This window comes from Haemaphysalis longicornis, unplaced genomic scaffold (assembly GCF_048455015.1).
Source record: "Haemaphysalis longicornis isolate Haplotype H1 unplaced genomic scaffold, Haemaphysalis longicornis Haplotype H1 scaffold_9, whole genome shotgun sequence".
NCBI lineage: Eukaryota > Metazoa > Arthropoda > Arachnida > Ixodida > Ixodidae > Haemaphysalis > Haemaphysalis longicornis.
Window position 1 is genome coordinate 126,397,970 of NW_027526460.1, and position 22,101 is coordinate 126,420,070.

The following is a 22,101-nucleotide window of genomic DNA, read 5'->3' on the forward strand; positions in this document are numbered from 1 at the left end:
CCGAGACCCAGCGAAAAAAGTGTTTTCCGCACCTTGATTTTCACCTATAAGATAAAAGTTTCGATTGATTTTCATTCCTTAGTACCTATATTAACTTCGCTGATTCTTCTCCCGCCTTCAATTGGCCTTAGATTTTTCTTTGTCAGCGAAGCGTCGCATGTGTGCTTGTGGGGAGCGACTTGGACTTAGAGTTGATACAGTGTACAAACCAACAAACTAAAGGCACATTTTTCCAGGCGCAAACGTGTTGGGGTTTAGTTTCAACCGAGCGAGGACCCGCCGGCGGCCGGCTGACTAAACGCTTGGCTGACTGATTACGTCGGAGGGACGGTGAGCCTTGCAGTAGCGCAGTCAAGCCAAGCCATCTCGTTTTTACGTCGTACGAATCTTCGTAGGAAATGGGCAAGGCGGATGCAAAGAGGTGGACAGTATTTCCGAATAGATTTTTCTACCGAGTAAACTCGCGTAAACGCACCGAGAGGGGTAGAAACATGGCGTAGAGACTTCCGAGTAAAATTCGCGCTAGTAATCCCGCAATGTTTCCAAATCACTTCAGTGTCCCTTTAAAAGACCTTTTTAGCTAGCTTTCCGATCAAAATTTTAAAATTAAAAATTCAAGAGAGAACAATATCCGTTTCTCGCTATAAGAGTCCGTATTACCACCGTTTTTCAATACTAAAAAGGCATTAAACGAATCTGGTAATACCAACGCCGCCTGGATAACGTGGCGTGTCACCTGTGTAGAAAACGGCCAAACAGCCACTTTCTTGTTGCTCTGTCCTGATTTTCCCTCCCGTAAAGCCCGTTCTACATGGTGAGATTTTTCATGCGAATTCGAAGCTGTTCCTGCGAATCTTCCTGCGAATTCGCAGCTGTGCCGCAGCTGCGAATTCGCAGAAAAAATCGCACCATCTAGAACGGGCTTTAGCCTCCATGTATGCTCCCGCCTGGGGCAGCCTCCCGTTCAGAATCGCCGCTTCGCGTAAACTGTAAGGAACAATTTCACCTTTGCAAAATGGCGCTCCTGCGGGTCCATGTTTTCTCGTTGTCTGCTTGCAAGCTGCGGGCCAATCTCGAGTGGGAACGTAAGGCGGGATGCCCGTTTCCGTGCGCCCCACCACGGATTAGCGGCCGAACTAAAGCTATCCCTACAGTTCCCGTTGGAAAGTTGGCGACACGACCGGCAATATTACATAGGCGTGGTTGGTACTACACTCTTGCCACCCCCTCCTTTAAAATGCAGAGCATTTCAGTAACTCACGATGTCACCCGCGTTGACGTCCGTAGTCGTAGTCCGCACCCCTCCCCATACACTATATAAAAAAAATGCTATCCGGCGCCTGGTTTCGATCCCTCGACCCTGCGGGCGGAACGCAATGCACATGGTGCTCTACCCACTGCGCCACAAAGCCGACACAGAATGGGAGGCTACGAACGCGCCTTATATCCTTGACTCATTCAAACTACGTCAAGAAGCTGCTGATACAACGCATTCACTACCACCAACTCCCCAAACACTAAACGTTAACGCAATACACCCACCCCCTATGCGACGCATTTACTCGAGTCCCCCTCGCGGGGAGATGGGCCCAATTTTGGCAGCTCGTAATCATTGAAATGTAAATTGCAACAACCAAGCTGCGAATGGCGAGCCGTTTGTGGCATGGCATTGCATTCGTAATCAGCAGTAAGGAATTCGTTATGTACTAAGCTTGTCACTTTACCCCTCTTTGTAGCAGATTCCGCCAGTCCATAATGACGCCTGCTATCTGGTGGATCATGCTGCTGCCCGCAGAAGCCTTTGGCATCGCGGCCTTCTGGTGGCACGTCCACTTCTCTTTCCTCAAGACATTGTGAGTAATGTAGCCACGAAGCATGGTAACTCTGCGGGGTTGTTTCCACAGGCTTCATTGCTTTCGCCAAATAACTTTCGCGGTTATTATTCGTGGTTATAAAAGTATACCAAGCATAAAATGGTGTACTGATTTTTTTTCTGCTCATCGTAGCTCTCCGCATGGTGCGGTTACATGCCTTGACCTTTGTTTTAAATGCAGAGCATTTCAGTAACTCACGATGTCACCCGCGTTGACGTCCGTAGTCCGCACCGCACCCCTCCATATATATAAAAAAATTCTATCCAGCGCCCGGTTTCGAACCCTCGACCCTGCGGGCGGAAGGCAATGTATATGGTGCTCTACCCACTGCACCACAAAGCCGACACAGAATGGGACACTACGAACGCGCCTTATATCGTTGACTCATTCAAATTACTGCTGACGAGCGCTCTCTCGTCAGCAGTTGCCACAAGTGCAACAACATTAACGTAACGCAAACTACTTAACGTCGTGCGCCCCCGGAAATGCTCTGCCTTTGATCGTGTCCCTCGCGAGGGGGATGTTTCACTGCGTCTTCTCTCGGTCGCGGGACCCGTGGCGCCATCTGGCGGAGGCGCGGCACAACTCGTAGCACTTTCTTTGAAAAAGCGCCTCGAAAGCGCGGCAAATATGAAATAGGGATGACGCGCTTTCGAGGCAATCCGCCGAAGCGGCTGCTTTGTGTACAGACTCGGCGGCGAGCGTCCAGGGATTCTTTCAGTACACCTTTAGGACGGCCACACGAACGCAGGAATTCCAGAGCCCGGCAGCACGACGACAGCCTGTAAATCAGGTGCGGACTGGCGCACCAGCGTCATTATGACACTCCCAACCGAGCTCTCAGACGCTCAATGTACTACCCTTACACAACCAGTCTCAATAAAAGCTGGCAACAATTTTTCTTTTTTTGTAATAGGGGGGGTAGTAAATTACGCATCTGGTAATATAATTAACCAAGATAAAATCACTGACTCTACATAACATTGTATCGCGACGCCTGCAGAATTGCTGCGTTGACGCCCGGGTAAACAGCCGCCGGACGGCCCTCTAGATACTGCGTCTTTTTTTTTTGTTTTTTTTTTAAGGATCGCGAGAATACCAAGAATATCAAGGGGTTTTCGCGCAGACCGGATAAGCGCTCGGCCGTGTAACTTGTAACGCAACGCCCTGAATTTCCTGAAAAATGCAGGTTTCGCGGAAGTCCCACCTTTCATCGTTATAATATCATAGATGAAGTTCATTGGTCAAACGAAATTTTGAGAAACTAACAATTAAAAAATGTGTAAAAAAGTGACAAAAAATGGCGAGCACCCTGCATTTCCACAATAATGCAGATTTAGAAAAAATGCACTTTTAATGGTTATCATAGCGTAGATGGAAATAATTGGCCGAACAGAATTTTGAAAAACTAAAGGACAAGAAAAATATAAAGAAGTACGAAAAATGCTGAGCCTTGTAACGCCCTTCATTTACAAAAAATGCAGATTTGGCGCAAGTAACACCTGTGATTGTTATAATAGGATAAATGGAGATAATTGCACGGACAGGATTTAGAAAAACCAAGAAAATTGGCTCTAAAAGACTCCCACTCAAGAGAAGCGGCATAAGAATGCTCCGCATTAGTAGACAATTCTCTGAAATTTATTGAATTTCTTTAAGTAGCGTCCTTCCATTCGCGCTTACGTTATTAACGAGTTATATTATTGTACGCCGAAGCGCAAGGTCGCGGTTCAGCATTTTCAACATTTTCCAGGCAGTTCACCAAAACCATAGCACTTGGGCATGAACTAACGCTTGCGCATCGGAAGTTTAGACCAGATAAAACAATGCCACACATAAATGGGTTGCAATGGCTGCAACTGCACTAACACATTTGTAATTTGTGCACTTCTGGAACGTCTTCATGACCTCAGTCTTCATGCAATGAAGTTTTACCTTTACAATCTCAGTGTTTTGCCGCCTGATTTATCAGACATCAGTGCACATACCATGAAATAAAAAAACTCCCTATAATTATAATGTCATGTTGCAAGCAAACTGTAAAGCAAGTATCTGTCTCGCTTAAACCTATCCGGATCTTGAAGTGATAGTCTACTCGTACAAGCTTGGGACACGAACAGAGAACTGAGTTGGGTATGTAAATTTTAAGCATTTTGTCATTCTCGAATTCATGAGCATGCGCAAGTGTGAGATGAAAATTACTTAAATGAGCGGGAAGCCTGCACCAGGAAGCCTGCTCCTGGTGCGGCACGGGAAGCCTGCACCAGGAGCGCCAGGTGCAGGCTTCCCGTGCCGCACCAGCAACTCGACCGCAAGCAACAAACAATAGTGCGCCGCGCACAAGCGGGGTCGCTGGCGCACCCAGCTTTATTGAACAAGATGTTCCCGGCAGAACACGACCCCATCTGCCCGTTCTGCAAAAAGACGGAAGGCACCCTGCCGCACATACTGGCGGAGTGTACTGAGCTCAAGAATCCCCTACCTTCCCTCCCCCTTCCCCTTCCCCCCCTACCCGAGCGATGGGAGATCTTGATGTCCAGCCCCGACCTGTCGACGCAGCAAGAGCTCGCGTCCAGGGGCCAGGAGCTATTGGACTCATAAGGGACTCGTGAATAGGGTTCCACCCCGTCTGACGCCTGCGAGCGTCACCTGAAATGGGCTCAGCGAAAGTTGTTTCTCTCTCTCTCTCTCTCTCTCTCTCCAGTGAAGAAGGAAACACTCCTATGTGCCGTTCACAAATGTGAATGGAAGTATTTCCTCCTCTTCCTCTTTCGTTTCTGCCGCCGATCTCGTTACCTCCGTCCGTGGCGGCAGAGACGGAGAAGTGATATCGTCTAACACCGGGTTTGAGGGTCCTTTAATTTTATAAAAAAAAAACAGTTTCCACTCATGTGCTACACCAATACAACTCAACCAACCGCCGTTCATGCATCATAAATTGATTTAACCTTACCAAAAATATCTCTTTAAAGTAATAAAGGGTGCGGATAAGTGCATTTAACTTCTCCCTGGTTTCACTGTTTGTAGAGCGACGAGAGTGAATTCAAGTGACGTCGCATGGGTAATCGTTGTAGGTGCTGTTTACGGCTTTGCTTTCCAAACACATTCACTGGGTGGATTTTCGCGATTTTTTTTTCTTTTTGCTCTTTTATTATTCCGTAATTTACGCCATGCGGGCGTATTCGGAAACAGCCACCAGCAGAATCGTTCTCCAGTAAACGTCACTGTCAAGTGATCCTATAGTGATCCGTTGCAGGTGAAAGACATAACATATAAAAATTGTGGGGATCAGGAATCCAACATGCATAACTTTGTGGCGAAGTGCGGATCAACATATCGTCGTTAAATAGTACGAAACTTGTAGAAGAAATTTAGCTTGTCTGGAAGATGGTCATGTCGTGTTGGATAATAAAAATAGTACACCAACGCTGTCCAAGACAGAAAATAAGTGCGTTATCTCAGACCTCGCTGCAACCGTGGCATCCCTCAGTCTCAAATGCACTGGGTGAAATTGAGCTTGAAATTTCCGACGTCACTCGTTTAACAAGTCGCCGTTTCTGGTCTCACCCCAACCCCATCTCATACGGGCCATTGAAATCGAGCTCAAGAGGTTGCCTTCTTCGGGTCGTGACTTCAACCGATCGGCCGGCTATCGAACGCCGTATTCTTACCTACTCGTGCTTAACGCCGTATTCCTACCGACTCCTGCTTAAAGCCGTATTCCAACCGACTCGTGCTTAAACCAATGTTGTTTTCCATCCACTGTAGCACATGACGGTAGGCACTGCCCCCGCATGCATCCTTCAGGCGCTGCTTCTTTTTTGGCACAAGTTCGGATTACCGCGAATTGTTTGATGTGGTCCGTCAATTCAGCCAACCCCACTTAGCGGCTTTGTGCACGACACCAAGCGAGATGAAATATAATAAGGAAGCCATGTTACACGTACCTGTTGCCTAAAGATATTTTTCAGTATGCATGCATCATGCAGAGGCCCGCCTACTCTGTGTCTTGTGCCCCAAGCCCTCTCTTGCACTATCATTCTGTCTAGCGCTGCTTTTGCTCTGTGCTGGGGATATAGAGGCCAATCCAGGCACCAAAGTAGATGATGTGTATGCCTTGCTGAAAGAATGCATTGAAGCCAACAAAGTAAACTTTGACGCCACTGCAAATACCTTGAAAGAAATACAACGAGATATTGCTGATATTAGGTCCCGAGTTTGCGCAGTTGAAAAAAATCTACCTATAGTACCCGAAATAGGCACTGGCGTCAAAGCAGTCAATGACACACTTGAGGAAGTTAAAATGACTTTGTCGCGGACTAATGGTGGCCTAGAAGATGTTGTCGATGACCTAAATAATCGTTCACGCAGAAATAACTTGTTAATCAAAGGTTTAGCGGAAGTCGACAAAGAGGACTATGAGGCTAGCGAGAAATTAGTCAAGGATTTCTGTTCTACACATCTAAAAATAAACTTGCAACCCGGTGACATTGAAAGGGCGCATCGAATCGGGCAACCTCGTCCCGACTTTACGCGCCCGTTGATAATAAAGTTCCTAAATTTCAAGACAAAGGATTCTCTCCTTCGAAATGGGCATAAACTCAAAGACATTGAACCTAAAATCTGGCTTGAGGAAGACTTCTCCCCTAAAATACAGTTCGCAAGAAAAATGCTTCGTGATTTCGCTAAAGCGAACAAAGAGAAGGATGACCGCTACAGCATACGGTATAACAAACTGAAGCTTAAAGGACACATATACTACTATGATGCGGTTTCTGCAAGAGTAGTTCAGGCAGACCCACCGCAAATGCGCAGCACGGATTGACAAACAGTCCGAATCAAGCCTATAAAAACAAAAGTACATAATTTATCCGTTCTTCTCGCTAATTTCCGTAGCATTATAAATAAAGTTGACTCGTTGCTTTCCGTAGGTCACGCATGCTCCGCTGATATCATTCTAGGCACTGAAACGTGGCTCCGCGAAGACATATGCAATAGTGAATTATTGCTTCCACATTATTTCACTGTCTTCCGTAAAGATAGAACTTCATCTCGTGGCGGTGGCGTGCTGATAGCAATAAGGAGCTCTTATCAACCTTCCCTTGTTGCCATTGATACCCCTCTCGAGCTGCTCTGTGTAAAAACCGAATTTGAAGGTTGCACGTGTATAATCGGGGTCTGTTATCGACCCCCCGACAGCAAACCAGATTTTGTTGATCACCTTACCCATGTACTCGAATTAATTTATAACAAATTTCCTCAGTGTGTTTTGGTGCTTGGGGGTGATTTCAATTACCCCTCCATTAACTGGGTCACACCATCATCGCCATCATTATCTGTCGGTCTTGAGATATCCCGCTTCCTTCGTACGTTAAAACTGTTTCACCTAACTCAGTTGGTAACTGCACCTACGAGGGGCGAACGCATTCTCGACTTAATTTTTACAAACAATCCGACAAACGTTGTAGTCCATGTCCTTGATGAAATTAGTGACCACAGAGTAATACACTGTTCCCACCCTCTCCCACTTCCTAACAAGGAAACAAAGCCTAAACGCATACGTAATTACAAAAAAGCTGATTGGGAAAAAATTAACTGTTTGCTAACTGAGTTTTCGAGCTCCTTTTCGAGTGAATTTAATAATCGTACAACTAATGAAAACTGGATAGTTTTTCGTGACTTCCTTAAGAAAATTGAAAATACGTGTATTCCAGTGGTTTCCTTCACATCACAAACAAGTGCTCCTTGGTTTACGAAAAAGGTTAAACAGTGCCTAAATAAAAAGAAAAGAGCCTACAAGAAGGCTTCGCAAAGCAACAGTGTCAGTACTTGGAACAATTATAAAGAATTAGCTCGGGAGTCGGAAAAACCATTAAAGAAGCTAAGAATTATTATTTTAATGATACGCTGCCTCATTTGTTAAAATCTGATCCAAAAAAGTTTTGGCGCGTAATTAACCCCAAAGATACGGACAGTGTAATAACACTAAAGGACGCAAATGGTTGCATTGTACCCACCTCAGAATATGCCCACGTATTAAACAGTGTCTTTAGTGAAGTTTTTACTGACGAACCCCCCCTTGACGAGTCCTGTACCGTCGCTCCTACCACAATAACTTACCCAAGCGAGCCTATCATCGTTACTGAAGTTGGTGTATCCCGTGCAATTGCTAGACTTCCGCTTCGCTCCAGCCCTGGACCTGACGGCATCAGCTCAAAGCTGCTAAAGTTAACAAGTCACGTATCCTCGTTTTTATTGTGCCTTATTTTTCAACAATCGCTTGATTCTGGGTGCGTCCCTGACGATTGGAAATCTGGTCATGTCAAACCCATTTATAAATCTGGTGAACCCTCATGTCCAAAAAACTACCGCCCGATTTCCCTCACATCGGTTTGTTGTAAACTCCTTGAACACATAATTTACTCCCACATTATGCGACATCTCAATACTAATAAATTGTTATTCGATAATCAGCATGAGTTCAGGTACAAGCGTTCTTGCCAAACACAGTTGTTTGAATTAACCACGGACTTACACGACTCTTTGCACAAATTGGTTTATACAGATGCAGTATTTATCGATTTCTCCAAAGCCTTCGACCGCGTTCCCCACAAACGGCTTATCCAAAAAATAAATTGCCTAGAGTTAGACGTAAAAACTACCCGCTGGATTAATGAATTTCTATCTGGTCGCTCTCAAAAAGTAAATATAAATAATAATCTCTCCAGTTCTTGTTGTGTTAGGTCAGGAGTACCTCAAGGATCAGTTTTAGGGCCTTTATTATTCCTGATATATATTAATGACATTGCGAACAATATAACATCAACAATACGGCTATTTGCCGATGATTGTATAATTTATAGGCAGATCACTACCACCGATGACGTAGCTATTTTACAAAGTGATTTAAATACCCTCGCAGAATGGTGCCACGTGTGGAAAATGGAAATTAATACCGAGAAAACTAAGGTAATGCCATTTTCTTCGAAGCTAAATACTCCATTTCATCAATACACGTTATGCAGTTCAACAATTGAACGAACCCATTCTTTCAAGTATCTAGGTGTGATATTTACTCCTGATTTAAACTGGACCATGCATATTGAGCACATAACAAACAAGGCACTAAAAAAACTTGGCTTTCTAAAGCGCCGTTTATATCTTGCAAACCATGTCACCAGACTTCGAGCATACATTTCCCTCATCCGTACAACCCTCGACTATGCTTCTATTATTTGGAACCCTCACACAGCTATTCTGTCCGACTGTATCGAGTCCATTCAAAATAAGGCTGCCCGGTTCATTCTGCGCTCGTACTCGCCATACCAAAGTGTATCGGCATTAAAACAGATTCTTAATCTTCCAGACCTTAGCACTCGTCGTAAATTCTTCCGTTTGACCTTTTTTCACTCTCTTTATCATGGTGTTACATCTTTTTCGTGTGCTCATATTTTTCCAGCCCATTATGTGTCCAATCGCACTGACCACGATCGTAAAGTCTCGCCCATATTTGCAAGAACCAAAAAGTACCAAAATTCCCCTTTTGTGCTATCCGTAAGCGAGTGGAACGAGCTACCCCGCGAGATTGTAGCGGTGGATGACCCGTCTAACTTCCAATCTGCTCTGCGCAAATTTCTGAATGTGGAAAGTTCCGAGTGATACTTCTTGTGTGCCCTGTTGTATCTTGTGTGCCAGTGCAGCGTTGATGTTCGGCTGCCATGTGTACTTCTTGGCATTGGAATGTACTGCGGGTATGAGATGCGCTGTGTGGTAACTCCGTGTCGCTTCTTGTTCTTCTTCTTTTTTTTTCCTTCCTTTTTTTTTACGAATGTTTCTTTCGCCCAGTTGTCTGTTCTCTCAGTGCGGTCTTTTTTATGCGTGTTGACGTATGCATTGTATGGATAGTATCCCCCCCTATGTAATGCCTCTCGGGGCCTTTAGGGTATTCAAATAAATAAATAAATAAATAAATAAATAAATCACTGTCGTATCAGTATATTGCGTCATAGTCTTGCATAATGAACGCCCCTCGCCAACTCACTTACACAGCCGCTTTTGTGGCTATCAACATGTGCTTATTCCGCTTTCCTTTGTGAGGCCTGCACTTCTAACCAAAACGGTTACTGGCTTACACACAGCCCAACACACTTAAATGTTAGTCAGTGCAACTAAAAGATAACATTAGGCAAGTGACGGATCTCATCGTACGAAATAGTTCGCTTTTTTGTTAACCTGCGCGGTGATGTTGTTCCATACGAATGTCCAATTTATACATTCCCCAGTTTTATTTAAAATAACTTTTCACCGCTGTGCTCTGATATTCGGATAAAGCTCTGCAGTTGAATTTATTTTCGGTTATAAATAGTGTGTTAACACAGGGCTACCATCCTCACTGCTCATTGCACAAGGGCCACAGCGCTGTTCTAACCACGATTTGTATCCAATGTATAACTGGCCGCAAATAATCGCCGTATATTCGCGCGTGAAAACCATCAGTGAAGTCGCCTTCTCTTTTGAATGTTCCAGCGATGCGCCTGAACACCAAGAGGCACAGATCTCCATCCAGTTCATGCTTCAAAAGATCTACAACGACGTCGGCCTGTTCAGGTAGATGTGACTGCGTTATACCATTCCAACTTCAGGGTCAGTTATCTGAAACTTGCCAGGCTCGATTGATCCTAAATCAGTACAAGCCAAGCATAGTTAGTTGAGAAAAAAGCCTTAAATTAAACGGCGGTTACCGCGGGGTGACAATGGGATTGCACAAAATTTATGGAGGTGCGCAGCCTCATCCCCTTACAACGCCTCATCAGCTCCCTATACTCATTGCCATAAATATATATTCTTAGATCCCACTCCCGATGAACTGCAGCGTTTTTTGTGTCCGCCTAGTAGCGACGCTGATGGTTACTCTCTTCTTTCTCTTCATTTGCAATCACCAGTAACGGTTATATAAAATAACGCCTTCGTACTAAATGGCGAAAAAATTTGGGCTGCATACATGGGTAATCGCAGCGAACTTTAATATGTAGGTTCTGCAGGGGTTAATTACTTGAATAAGCGAAAATTATCCAAAGTAGGCCGAGGAGTTAGAAGTATATCATTGAAGGATACAGTTGTTTAACGGACGAGCAATGCGACAGAACCGAGACCACATCGCCAGCAATAACCAGATGAAGCCACAAACCACCTGATTACTAATTCAACGAGCCCGTGAAGGTTGATACAAAAGGGAAAAATGAATGCGAATAGCTATTTTTACAACCCAATTGTACATTCTTCCCGGGAATTACCAGGAGAAGTCTGACAGCAGAAATTTCTCTAAAAAGGCGGTCTTCCTTTATGCTCCGTTTTCTGAGCGAAGTAGCCAAGCACGTGGTCATGCCAACCTGCAGGTGCGAGTTTCCACGCAGTACCACTCGGTTACAGTAAAATTGCCACCAAATCCAGCGTCATTGTTGGCTTTTTTTACCTTCCCCTGTGCGCTGGGTGAGAGTTTTCCTTGCACAACACCTCCGCATTGCACAGCTCACTGTTACCACGCGTTCCTTATACAGGGCTGAAACAACAGCGGCTCTACTTAAATTTCATGTTCTATTGCCCGTACTGACACCCTAAGCACCAGTAATTACAATGGTTATATGGCTATACCGCAGTTAGGTAGAGGTATCACTGGTCGCATGCCAGTACTATTATGAGCAATATGAAAGGGAACACAGGAACGCGTGGCAAACAGCCTCGAAAGAGACTCGGAGCGATACGCGGATGGCGCTGTGAAAAACAAAGGGGGAAAGGAAGGAGCTCTTCCACTAACTGTTGGCACTCCCACCACGCTGGCATTTCTACAAAGCAGCAGCTTACGTCATTTCGCCGATAATATGGTATCGTACGACAGCCGATAAGACGCACGGCGGGAATGGGAAGAGTTGTTACAACAGCGTCCCCCTTTACACTTTGTTTCTGACGACGCCCGCTGCGTATCACTGATAGCTGGGTCTGAGGGGGTTTTCTATGCGTACCTGTGTTGCCTTTCATATTGCTGATAATAGTACTTCCCATACTGCAGGTACACCGAACTGGTTCCTACAACGCTGCTCCTCACGTGGATTTTGGCCAACTACTTCAACGTGGTTAACTCAAGGGGACCGTTCGACTTCATTGAGTAAGTGGAAAAATGTCGAGAGAAAAAATCTGCAGAAAATCAGAGAATTGTCTACTATTGTGCAGCATTTCTATGTCGCTTATCAAGAGTGTGAGTTCTTTACAGCCAAATCTTTTGGTTTTTATAATTTCTGTCCGAGCCATTATCTCCCTTTACGCTATTATAACGATTACAGCTGTTATTTCCACCAAATCTGCATTTTTTTGTGTCAGAAAAGGCCGTTACACTGTTCGCTATTTTCACCTTTTTTGTTTATATTTTTCTTATTTCTTCGTTGTTCAAAATGCTGTTGGACCAATTATCTCCATTTACACTATAAGAACGACTGAAAATAAAACTTCCAAAAAATTAGCATTATTGTGGATATGCCGGGCGTTACACGGTTCGCCATTTTCGCTATTTTGTATTTGTTATTTCTTGGTTTTTCAAAAATCTATAAGACCAATTATCTCCATTTACGCTATTATAAAAATAGTAAAGCTGGAACTACACCGAATTCGGCATTATTGTGGGAATTCAGGGTGGTACACTGTCCTGGCTGTGAGGGTACTGGGCAAAGAATGCTACGTATTGAAATGATAGACGTTGATTGATTGATTGTAGGGTTTCGTGCGCCGACGCAACGCAGGCGATGAGGCGCGCCGTAGTGGAGAGCTCCGGATTAATTTTGACCACCTCGGGATCTTTAAAGGAGCCATGAAGAGAAAACAAAAGTTTGTTTTATTCGAAAGATTAGGTGTTTCATAGTACCCCAAGCGCTTTCCCGGAAGCAAATGATGCTTTATTCACTGAGAAATAAGGCAATTTAAGCCAAAATTTTAAATCTCCCGCTAAAATTGAACATTCCGTGACGTGTACAATGGCGTCATAGAGCCGGTCCATGAAACAGATACTTAGTATGTCGACTCCATATAGCACCCACACGCGGGAGTCGATCGAGACGGCGGCCATTTTAAAAATACTAGTAAAACCTATAGTGCACCCGCAGCCCTAGTCATGGAATCGCCTGATCCGGAGAACAAAACTCTCGCCGAGGAGCTCGGGCTTGCATTTAACAACCTCACACCACAAAAACGCTCAATGCTTCTAAGGGCACGAGCGGCAAGAGTTGTGGGATACGCGGTGGACGGGAAAGCGACCATTCCGCGATAGCCACAACAGACGAACGCCCAGCCGTCGGCACCGCTGCCTCGTCAGCCCCGTCGCGACGGACGAATATAGACTGGTACGTATGTGCCGTATTTTGATTACGGTTAATAATAGTTCAATTTCAGTAGCAGTATCACTTATGCCAGTTGGCCGGTGTCGTGTATGGAAAGCCGTTCGCGCGAGCTCTCTGCTTCGACCAGAACGAGCGTCAATGCGCGGTGTTTACGGCATTTTTTCCCCCAAGGTCAGAGCGATTTGACGAAGTCGGCTATGAGCGCCAGCGTGTCCCAGGAGTGAGCTAACGTAAGGGTCCCTGCCGTAACTGAACAAACTGAAGTTTTCAGTGGTTGTAAAATGGAAACGAGTGGAAACGAGCTCGTAACGACAGCAGCAAGCCAACACCATTCGAAACTTACGCGACGACTGGCACTATCTCGTCGCTTCTTGCTGTTCCTTACTCCCCTCGTTTCTATTTTTACCTTTGCTGGTTGGCGATATGACGGCCAACCTCCTGTGAAGGGATTACGATACGAAGCAAGGTCGCGGCTGTGCGTGCTGGAACGGTTCGTTGGCCCCGAAGAGCCTCGAACCCGAAAATTCGTCTGCGCGACAGCGAGATGTCGAGCTCGGCCGGCGCGCTAGTTTCGTACGCATTGGCGCACACGCTTGCGAGTTCGTTCGGATCTTCAACCGTTTACTCCACCGTTCTTTGTCATAAAAAGAATGTGCAGTATGTTTCACGGGCATTTAGCTCGCTATGCAAGCTGTAAGCCCTGCCTAACATGCGTTTGCTTTTGCCGGCCTCCGCCAATCGCAGAGCATTCCCAAGTGACATCACAGGTTCTGTTGCGGAAAATGAGCTGGTGGGTCGCATGGTCATTTCCTTTTTTCCTAATTATGTAGCTTATTTGAGCGAAGTTTGCGTTATAAGTGGTGTCGTTATGGTTCTAACGAGGCAATCTTTCGAATGAACCAAACTTGTGTTTTCTCTTCATGGCTCCTTTAACGTGTGCCGAAATCTCGTACACACGGGCGTTTTTGCTTTTCGCCTCCATCAGAAAAGCGGCCGCCGCGGCCGGGAATTGAACCCGCGACCTCGTGCTCAGCAGCGCAACGCCTTAGGCACTGAGCCACCGCGGCGGGTGAAATGATAGACGTTAGCTAGCTGCTTCAAGGACTAACTATCGCGCAAAAGCAGCACACATACATGCTTTTTGGCTGCCTGCTGTCTAGCTACGTCTGCTTAATGATTTGATTCAGCCTGTCGCTTGCGCGGAAGCGCAAGCACACATGGCCCAGCCTGCGTGTCATCATTCCGAGACTGAGCGACCAAGCCCCAGCAAAGCAGCCGTAAAACCCTCAGGGTGATGCTCCCAGCTAGCGCAGTTACGACGCCTTTCCGCAGCAGATCAGGTGGCGTGACATCACACCTGGCATACTTGGGCCTCTCGTCGGCTCAAAATCATTGAAGATAGATAAATCACCTTGCGCGATTCGGAGTAGTATACTAGAGCTTTCGCTCAAAACACACGCGCACGCACGCACACACGCACGCCGACGACGCGAAGGAAACAAATGTACAGGTCCGCGCAGAAGTAAACGGAGCACGGGAGCGGTGGCCGAACTTGGGGGACCTTAGTCCGAACTGTATCGCTGCGCCGCGTGTGGGCGTCGACGGGAACCAAGGAGCGCTGGTCTAAGAGTGTGTTCGCACTATCCCCGTCGCCCTATCCGATATGTTTAATCGCCGATCTGCTGGCGTGTCATGCTGGGCGTAACGGTTTTAGAAAGGCAGCGCTGGTTGCACTGCCGCTCGCAAGCATCAGCGGCGACCGAATCAGCCGCTTGTGAGCTGGACGAAGCCGTGCGCGCTCGGAAACGTGTCTTGTTGCGCGCTGTAAAGGGCGGTGTAAAATTGTGGGCCGCTGCGGTTTTCCATAGCATGCCTTTGCGATACAATTTATTGTAAGCCGACAGCAAAGTTGCCTTCGAAAATATAGGAAGCACGTTGACGGAAATTCTTGTTATTCGGAAAAAGAGATCGCGCTTTCAACATTGCTTTTTTTTTAATTTTGGGTTTCTCCCAAGTAGCTGCAGCCACTCAGTTCAGGTCTCTTCTGAAAAAAGGAAGATAAAAATGCCCGTGCGATGGAAATTTTCTACGCCGTAAGGAATAGATACAATCGCTTCTATTACAGCGGGTCTCATAGGGCACATACTTTGTTGTCGCATTAACCCTTTTGTTCCCGTTGACGAGTGTAGTCGTCCTAAGATTTTGTACCAAAATGACCGATGACTAGTATGGTTGTAATCGGTCATTTTGGGGCCCTGACGGCGTTTTTTGGCAAGACTTTATTACCATGCGATGAAGCCATCTTGAAGCAATTGATTGATTGATTGATTGATTGATTGTGGGGTTTAACGCGCCGACGCAACGCAGGCGATGAGGCGCGCCGTAGTGGAGGGCTCCGGATTAATTTTGACCACCTGGGGATCTTTATCGTACGCCGAAATCTCGTACACACGGGCGTTTTTGCTGTTCGCTTCCAACAGAAAAGTGGCCGCCATGGCCGGGAATCGAACCCGCGACCTCGTGCTCAGCAGCGCAACGCCTTAGCCACTGAGCCACCGCGGCGGGTGAAGCAATTTTTTTTACACCATTAAATTTTTAAAGGAACGTTATATCATCGACATATTGCGCCGTGTGAAGCCATCTTAGGTAATCTTTTTTGCAGTAAGTGAAATAAAGGAATGTTATTTCATCGAAATAATAGTGCCGTTTCATTTAGAACAAAGAGCTGTACAAATTGAGAGAAAAAACATTTTGGGGTAAATTTGGCACATTTTTTTTTCTTTTTCACAACACAGAAGGGGTTCAGACCAACGTTATTATTTTTAATGAGGACCTTCTATAAGTTAAGAAAATGTTACACCGTTTAAACCCTTTATGGCGCTGTTATTTCGACGGTAATTAGAAGATATTTATTAGTTGATCCTTCCACACGCGCCGTTAGAAAAATTCAGTGCTCTTCCACTTTGTGAAAAAGGAATGTTAGAGTCATCATAGCGCCTAATTGCAATTTAATTTGTTTGCCGATAGTCCCCGCAAAAAAGAAGTTACGGCCGTTTTCTGTAATCGAACTCCCTGCGTAAATGGTCATTTATTGACAGCAGACATTGATTTTGTATCGTTTACAACTTCACTATCAACTCAATAACGTCAGATTTGGAGCCGTTTTCAGTGAACATACTCCCCCAAGGCGCCCTACCTACGTGCTCTGTCGTCCCGCGGTCGACTGCTCTCATACGAAGAAGTCAACGAGCATCACTGTCTCGCCCGCCGCCGTTATGCCCCTTGACCACACATCCCTCACCAACACTCGGGAGCGCCTATGGGGACCAGTCCAGACCTACTCCCAGGTCAGTCGTTTCCTGCTCCACAAAATCCACCCTCTCGGTTTCCTTCCCCTAACTGCCCCCTCTGTGACTCCCTTGACACTCCCACACACCATGCAGCCTGTCCTCTCAACCCAGCCCCTCAATCTGCAGCATCGAGCCGTGAGAGGACGCGCTGGGCAGCTCGCAACTGGGGTAGGGTGCCCTAACCGGGGGTGCTGCTACAAATGGTTGACCGTGCTGCCAGAATCGCCGCCAGCCCTCGGCCGGGGCCCATCTCGCGTTCCTAAGCCAACTTGCTCGGAAAATAGTTATTTCTCTCTAGCCATGCTTCACGGCGCAAAAGGCAATGTGAGAAAGCCAGCCTACAAGAGCCAAACTTACACCGATCTTTTGAAAGTCGGGTCACCTTAAAACAAGAATGCATTGTTACAAGACATTTTTTATGGGAAATATAAGCCGTCTTTTTTATATATGACGGCCGTAGGGCTGATTTTACGTTTTATGAATTTTTTTCACACAGGTGTCCGGTTTTTTCGGGGAGGAAAAATCTGCTCCGGAAGGAGCGTGACGCAATACCACATCCAACAGTCGTAAAGCCCGGCCCAAGAACAGATCCACTGTTAAAAACACCTTGCCTTGCTAAGTAGCAAAGCGAAAGTTATTTCGATTAAACCCACATTTCTGAGGCTGCCTGGACAGAAATGGACAACGTCCCAGTCTTGACGCATCTGGATAACTTTAGTTTACATATTCACTAAAGGCCACATGATAACGCTAAACATTGCGTCCTCGTAACTAATTTTCGGGGCTTCATTTTCCTGTTTATAATTTTGAGTTTTGGGAGTTCTTCATGTATTTTTGTTTTTAAATTTCTTTATCATTGTTTTTCCTCACCGTCCCTTTCGTGGCGGTAACAGTAGTTTTACGGGAACTATCGGGACATAAATTATATGACAATCAGTCGCTAAGGATTACGCACTGCAGCTCCGCTGGTCTTCCTTCTTCACAGAGTGAAAGGGCACTGAATTTTTTTAACGGCGCGTGTCGAAGCATCAGCTAATTACTATTTTCTTTACCTTACCATCGACATAACAGCGCACGCAGGTTCGATTCCCGGTCGCGGCGGCTGCTTTTCTGATGGAGGAGAAAAGCGAAAACGCCCGTCGGCGCACCTTAAAGATCCCCAGGTGACCAAAATTAATCCGGAGCCGTCCACTAAAACGCGCATCATCGTCTGTGTAGCGTCAGCTTGTTACGCCCCCACAATCAATCACTCAATCTATCAATCAACAGAACAGTGCCAAAGGGTTAATTTGGAAGCTGCAACATTTTCGTAACGAATAGAAGGTGCTCGTTAAAAATAACGACGTCGGTTTTAGTGCGACAACAAAATATGTGCCCTATGAGACCCGCTGTAATAGAAGACAGCGATTGTACTATTCTTTACGGCGTAGAAAATTTCCATCGCACGGGCATTTTTTATCTTCCTTTTTTCAGAAAAGACCTGAACTGAGTGGCAGCACCAACTTGGGAGAAACCCAAAATTAAAAAAAAGTTTTGAAAGCGCTATCTCTTTTTCCGAATAACAACAATTTCCGTGAATGTGCTTCCTATATTGTCCAAGGCAACTTCGCTGTCGGCTTACAATAAATTGTATCGCAAAGGCACGCTATGGAAAACCGCAGCGGCCCACAATTTTACACCGCCCTTTACAGCACGCAAGACACGTTTACGAGCGCGCGCAGCTTCATCCAGCTTACAAGCGGCCGATTCGGGCGCCGCTGATGCTTGCGAATGGCAGTGCAACCACTGGTCGGCGACTTTGGCTAGTTTCGGTTTCCGAAATTGTGGCGATCCTAGCGGCACGGTGCTGCGGCGTGGCCCTTCCCTTTCCCTCAGTGTTTCTTTCTTTCCACACCGTCAACGCTTCCGCGCCTCCTCACGCATGCGCAACAGCTCACCGGCGCTAATATTTTTTTTTTCTTTCTCTCGGCGCGCACGGCGGGCCAGTTCGGTACGTGCGTGAGCGAGCCGGCGTGCGAAGGGTTGCGCGGGTTGCCCAAACACTTCCACGGACGGAAAGTTTCGCTGCATTATAAAATACATTCGAAAGCATTCTAAATATGGGGCAGCGGAGGAAGGAGTGTTACCACTCCTGCGCAGCTCTGTGGTGCAGCAACACAGGGCGGTACAGTTCGACCAAGTTTCTCGCCTTCTCCAAAGACGACAGGTAAGCAAATTAGCTTTGTACAAGTTACAGTGAATTCCTTAAAAGCCGATTGATTGCACTCTTCTGTTTTCAAAATAATTCGCGCATGTAACGTGAAGTTAATGAGACATGTCACTCGTCTTGGAGTGGAAACTAATGTGCAAATATATCCCAGCTGTGCAGGTACGCAAAGTTTTAGTAGATGTAAACGCGTCTTTGGCACGCACACACTTGCTCGCAAGATCAATTTGTGGTGGCATTGCCGTTTTTTGATGATTGCCTTAGTAACTGCTGGAACGTCGATTCAGTGTACTTATCAAGGTATTTTTTGTTGTTTCGTGCAGCAGGTATGAGTCTAGGTTTGGGCCCCAAGTCGAGGATGGTTTGCGACTTCATTGGACGTTTCCTCCGGTGACTCTCCTCAATCCATCCAATGTCATCACGACGCACCTGCTCACAAAGAAGGCAAGCTCAACTGTACGCGCTTCTTGCCTTTCACGGCGTACCTACTACCACATCGATTGATGGCGTGGAGGTGCTGCGCCCTAAGCATTTTTTCCTCCCCCGTCTTGCTCCAAAACGTATATTTGCGGCGAAACTACTGCCAAGCGTTGCTTCAGAGCTCCGAAAAATCTGACGTAACTTCGCGGTGTTCAATGCAAGTCGATTTTCACATGAAGCAGTGGAAGGCCAAACCGAAATACATGCGTTGTCTGCAGCCGCCATTGCAAGCGTTTCGCTCATTAAAAAATAAATAAAACCAAGTAGCATTGCCGGCTATGCTGTTCAATCTAAACTGCGCGCCCGCGCCTTGTCATCTTATCGCGAATGGGTTTGGTGTTCCATAGTTCTCAAGTTAGAATGGTCATGCCGGACAGGATGAGATAAGAGGCGCTGCCCAGACACGAGTTAGAGGGTAGCTTGTAACAAGCTGGCCGATATCTGCGGCTTAAAATACAGGAAAGCTTCTTTTTTTTCTGGGTGTCTTCTCCCCCCCCCGCCTTCTCCCCCGCCCCCGGTAAGCAGACTGTTAATTCACGCGCCATTAAAAGAAAAGACGGGTGCGTTCGATTTGTGTTCTGTGTTCTACGACGTGCACATGGTTGGGCATTGTTTTTGTACGTAGATATAATCCAGCAAAGAGTGTCTACAGTGCGGTCATTGTGTTGCAACAGTTTTTTATGGCTGCATTTTGTTGGTGTGAACATGATTTCTCGGAAGTGTATGCAGGTTAATGGGCGGGTCAACGCTTTCTTTCAGAGTTTGCGTTAACTCGCCCGAAAGGCAGGGCTTGAAGCATACGTGTGCGTGCTTTCTTTTAACATATAGATTCCCAATTATTGTGTCTCTGAACCGAAACGAATTTTTTTAATGTCCATAGAACATTCCTGTCTCGAGGTGAGCCCAAGAAATAAGTATACATTGAGTGGAACTTTCCAGTTCTTTTCTTCTCCCGCCGAGGTGTGCGCGAAAAAAAATCTGTGTAGGGACTAGAACTTTCGAAGTTCTTCTTTCGTAATCAAGTATTGTGTACCTAAATGTGTATTCATGGCTGTAACTTTTGCGCAACTTTAGACGGAGACCGATACAAAAAGGGACTCGAGGACCTGTACCTGTCACCGTGTAAAGTTGCGCAAAAGTTACAGCCATGAATTCAGAATACCAACTAGCCCGCCTAACCGTGTTACTGTAAATGTGTATGTAGCACGTTTTTTCCCTATTGTACAATATTGTATGCCTAAATTTGCATATGTCATATTTTTGCTTAGTCCAATACTGTGTATATAAAATGTATGTGCAATATATTGGTGTAGTACATGTGTTTTCATGACTTCGAATCAAAGACGCCCTCATATGAATTTTGAATAAATGCATAGCAAAAATAATGTTTGTGTAACACTCCAATTATTATCGCCACAAAGACAACAATTCGATACCAGAAAACGTACTATTACTTACATGTTTTCTTCGTTCAATTATTAAACACATTACTGCACACATAACAAACGACGGGCGGCGGCCATTTCGAGTCATCGGCGCCGCTCGTCCAACTTTCGCGCCTGGTGCCATTGCCGAGCGGCCCATGAGGCAGCGACCGGCTGCAGACGCGAAAGTTGGACGCGCGTCGGTTTCAGGGGCCGGCGCACGGCGGCACGGCCTGGCTGCCGCGGGATAAATGACGTCAGCAGCGTCCGCGACGTCAGCAAACGCCCTTTCCCCCCTCGCCACTCGTTGCCATGGCGATTAATGCAACGTTTCTCAGAGGCCACGTACTACTAGGGGAGGATTTGGCGCTGATGGCGCGAATTACGTGGGACCACGGTGGATGCAAGAGAGGCCGCCCCGTGGTGCAACCAGCGCCCCTCTATAACCCAGCGCTGCCTATCGAAAACCGTTACGCCCAGTATGACACGCCAGCAGAGCGGCGAATAAACATATCTGATAGGACGGCGGGGCGAGTGCGAACACGCTCTTAGACCAGCGCTGCTTGGTTCCCGTCGGCGCCCACACGCGGCGCAGCGATGCAGTTCGGCCACCGCTCCCACGCTCCGTTTACTTCTGCGCGGACCTGCAGATTGAGTTGAAAAGAACATTAGGAAAAATTGGGCCCATCTCCCCGCGAGGGGGACTCGAGTAAATGCGTCGCATAGGGGGTGGGTGTATTGCGTTAACGTTTAGTGTTTGGGGAGTTGGTGGTAGTGAATGCGTTGTATCAGCAGCTTCTTGACGTAGTTTGAATGAGTCAAGGATATAAGGCGCGTTCGTAGCCTCCCATTCCGTGTTGGCTTTGTGGCGCAGTGGGTAGAGCACCATGTACATTGCGTTCCGCCCGCAGGGTCGAGGGATCGAAACCACGCGCCGGATAGTATTTTTTTTTATATAGTGTAGGGGGAGGGGTGCGGACTACGACTACGGACGTCAACGCGGGTGACATCGTGAGTTCCTGAAATGCTCTGCATTTAAAATTTGTGACTGGATGGAAATCAAACGGACGGCCTCCGGAACGCGAGTCCCTCGGGAATTCCCCGACGCCACCACGGCTCAGCAGCTGTGGCTGAGTAAAGATGGAATAATGCTGACTAATGTGTTGTGGCCTTCGACTTAGAAAGCGTTTGCAGTCGGTACACGCCGGTCGAGTCGACGTACGAGGCTCACGTTGTTTGGCACGTCATTATTCTCAACGTTAACGTAACCACACATGTGAAGGCTAAATATAGGTTCAACAATGTACTTGCTTTGTCGCAGTGGCCAGTGACGATGACAGCTAGGTGCCATCCGAGGCCCTCGGCCGACTCTCCAGTTTCGAT

General features: G+C 46.5%; 1 protein-coding gene across 1 annotated transcript in view; it reads left to right on the forward strand.

The window, feature by feature from the left end:
• Nucleotides 1–22,101, forward strand: part of LOC144153416 (uncharacterized) — a 108,060-nt gene that overhangs the window by 36,944 nt on the left and 49,015 nt on the right. Inside the window, exons 9-11 of the mRNA XM_077685063.1 lie at nt 1,737–1,853; nt 10,401–10,481; nt 11,941–12,036. Of these exons, the coding sequence (XP_077541189.1) occupies nt 1,737–1,853; nt 10,401–10,481; nt 11,941–12,036 (294 nt within the window). The remainder of the gene's footprint in view (nt 1–1,736; nt 1,854–10,400; nt 10,482–11,940; nt 12,037–22,101) is intronic.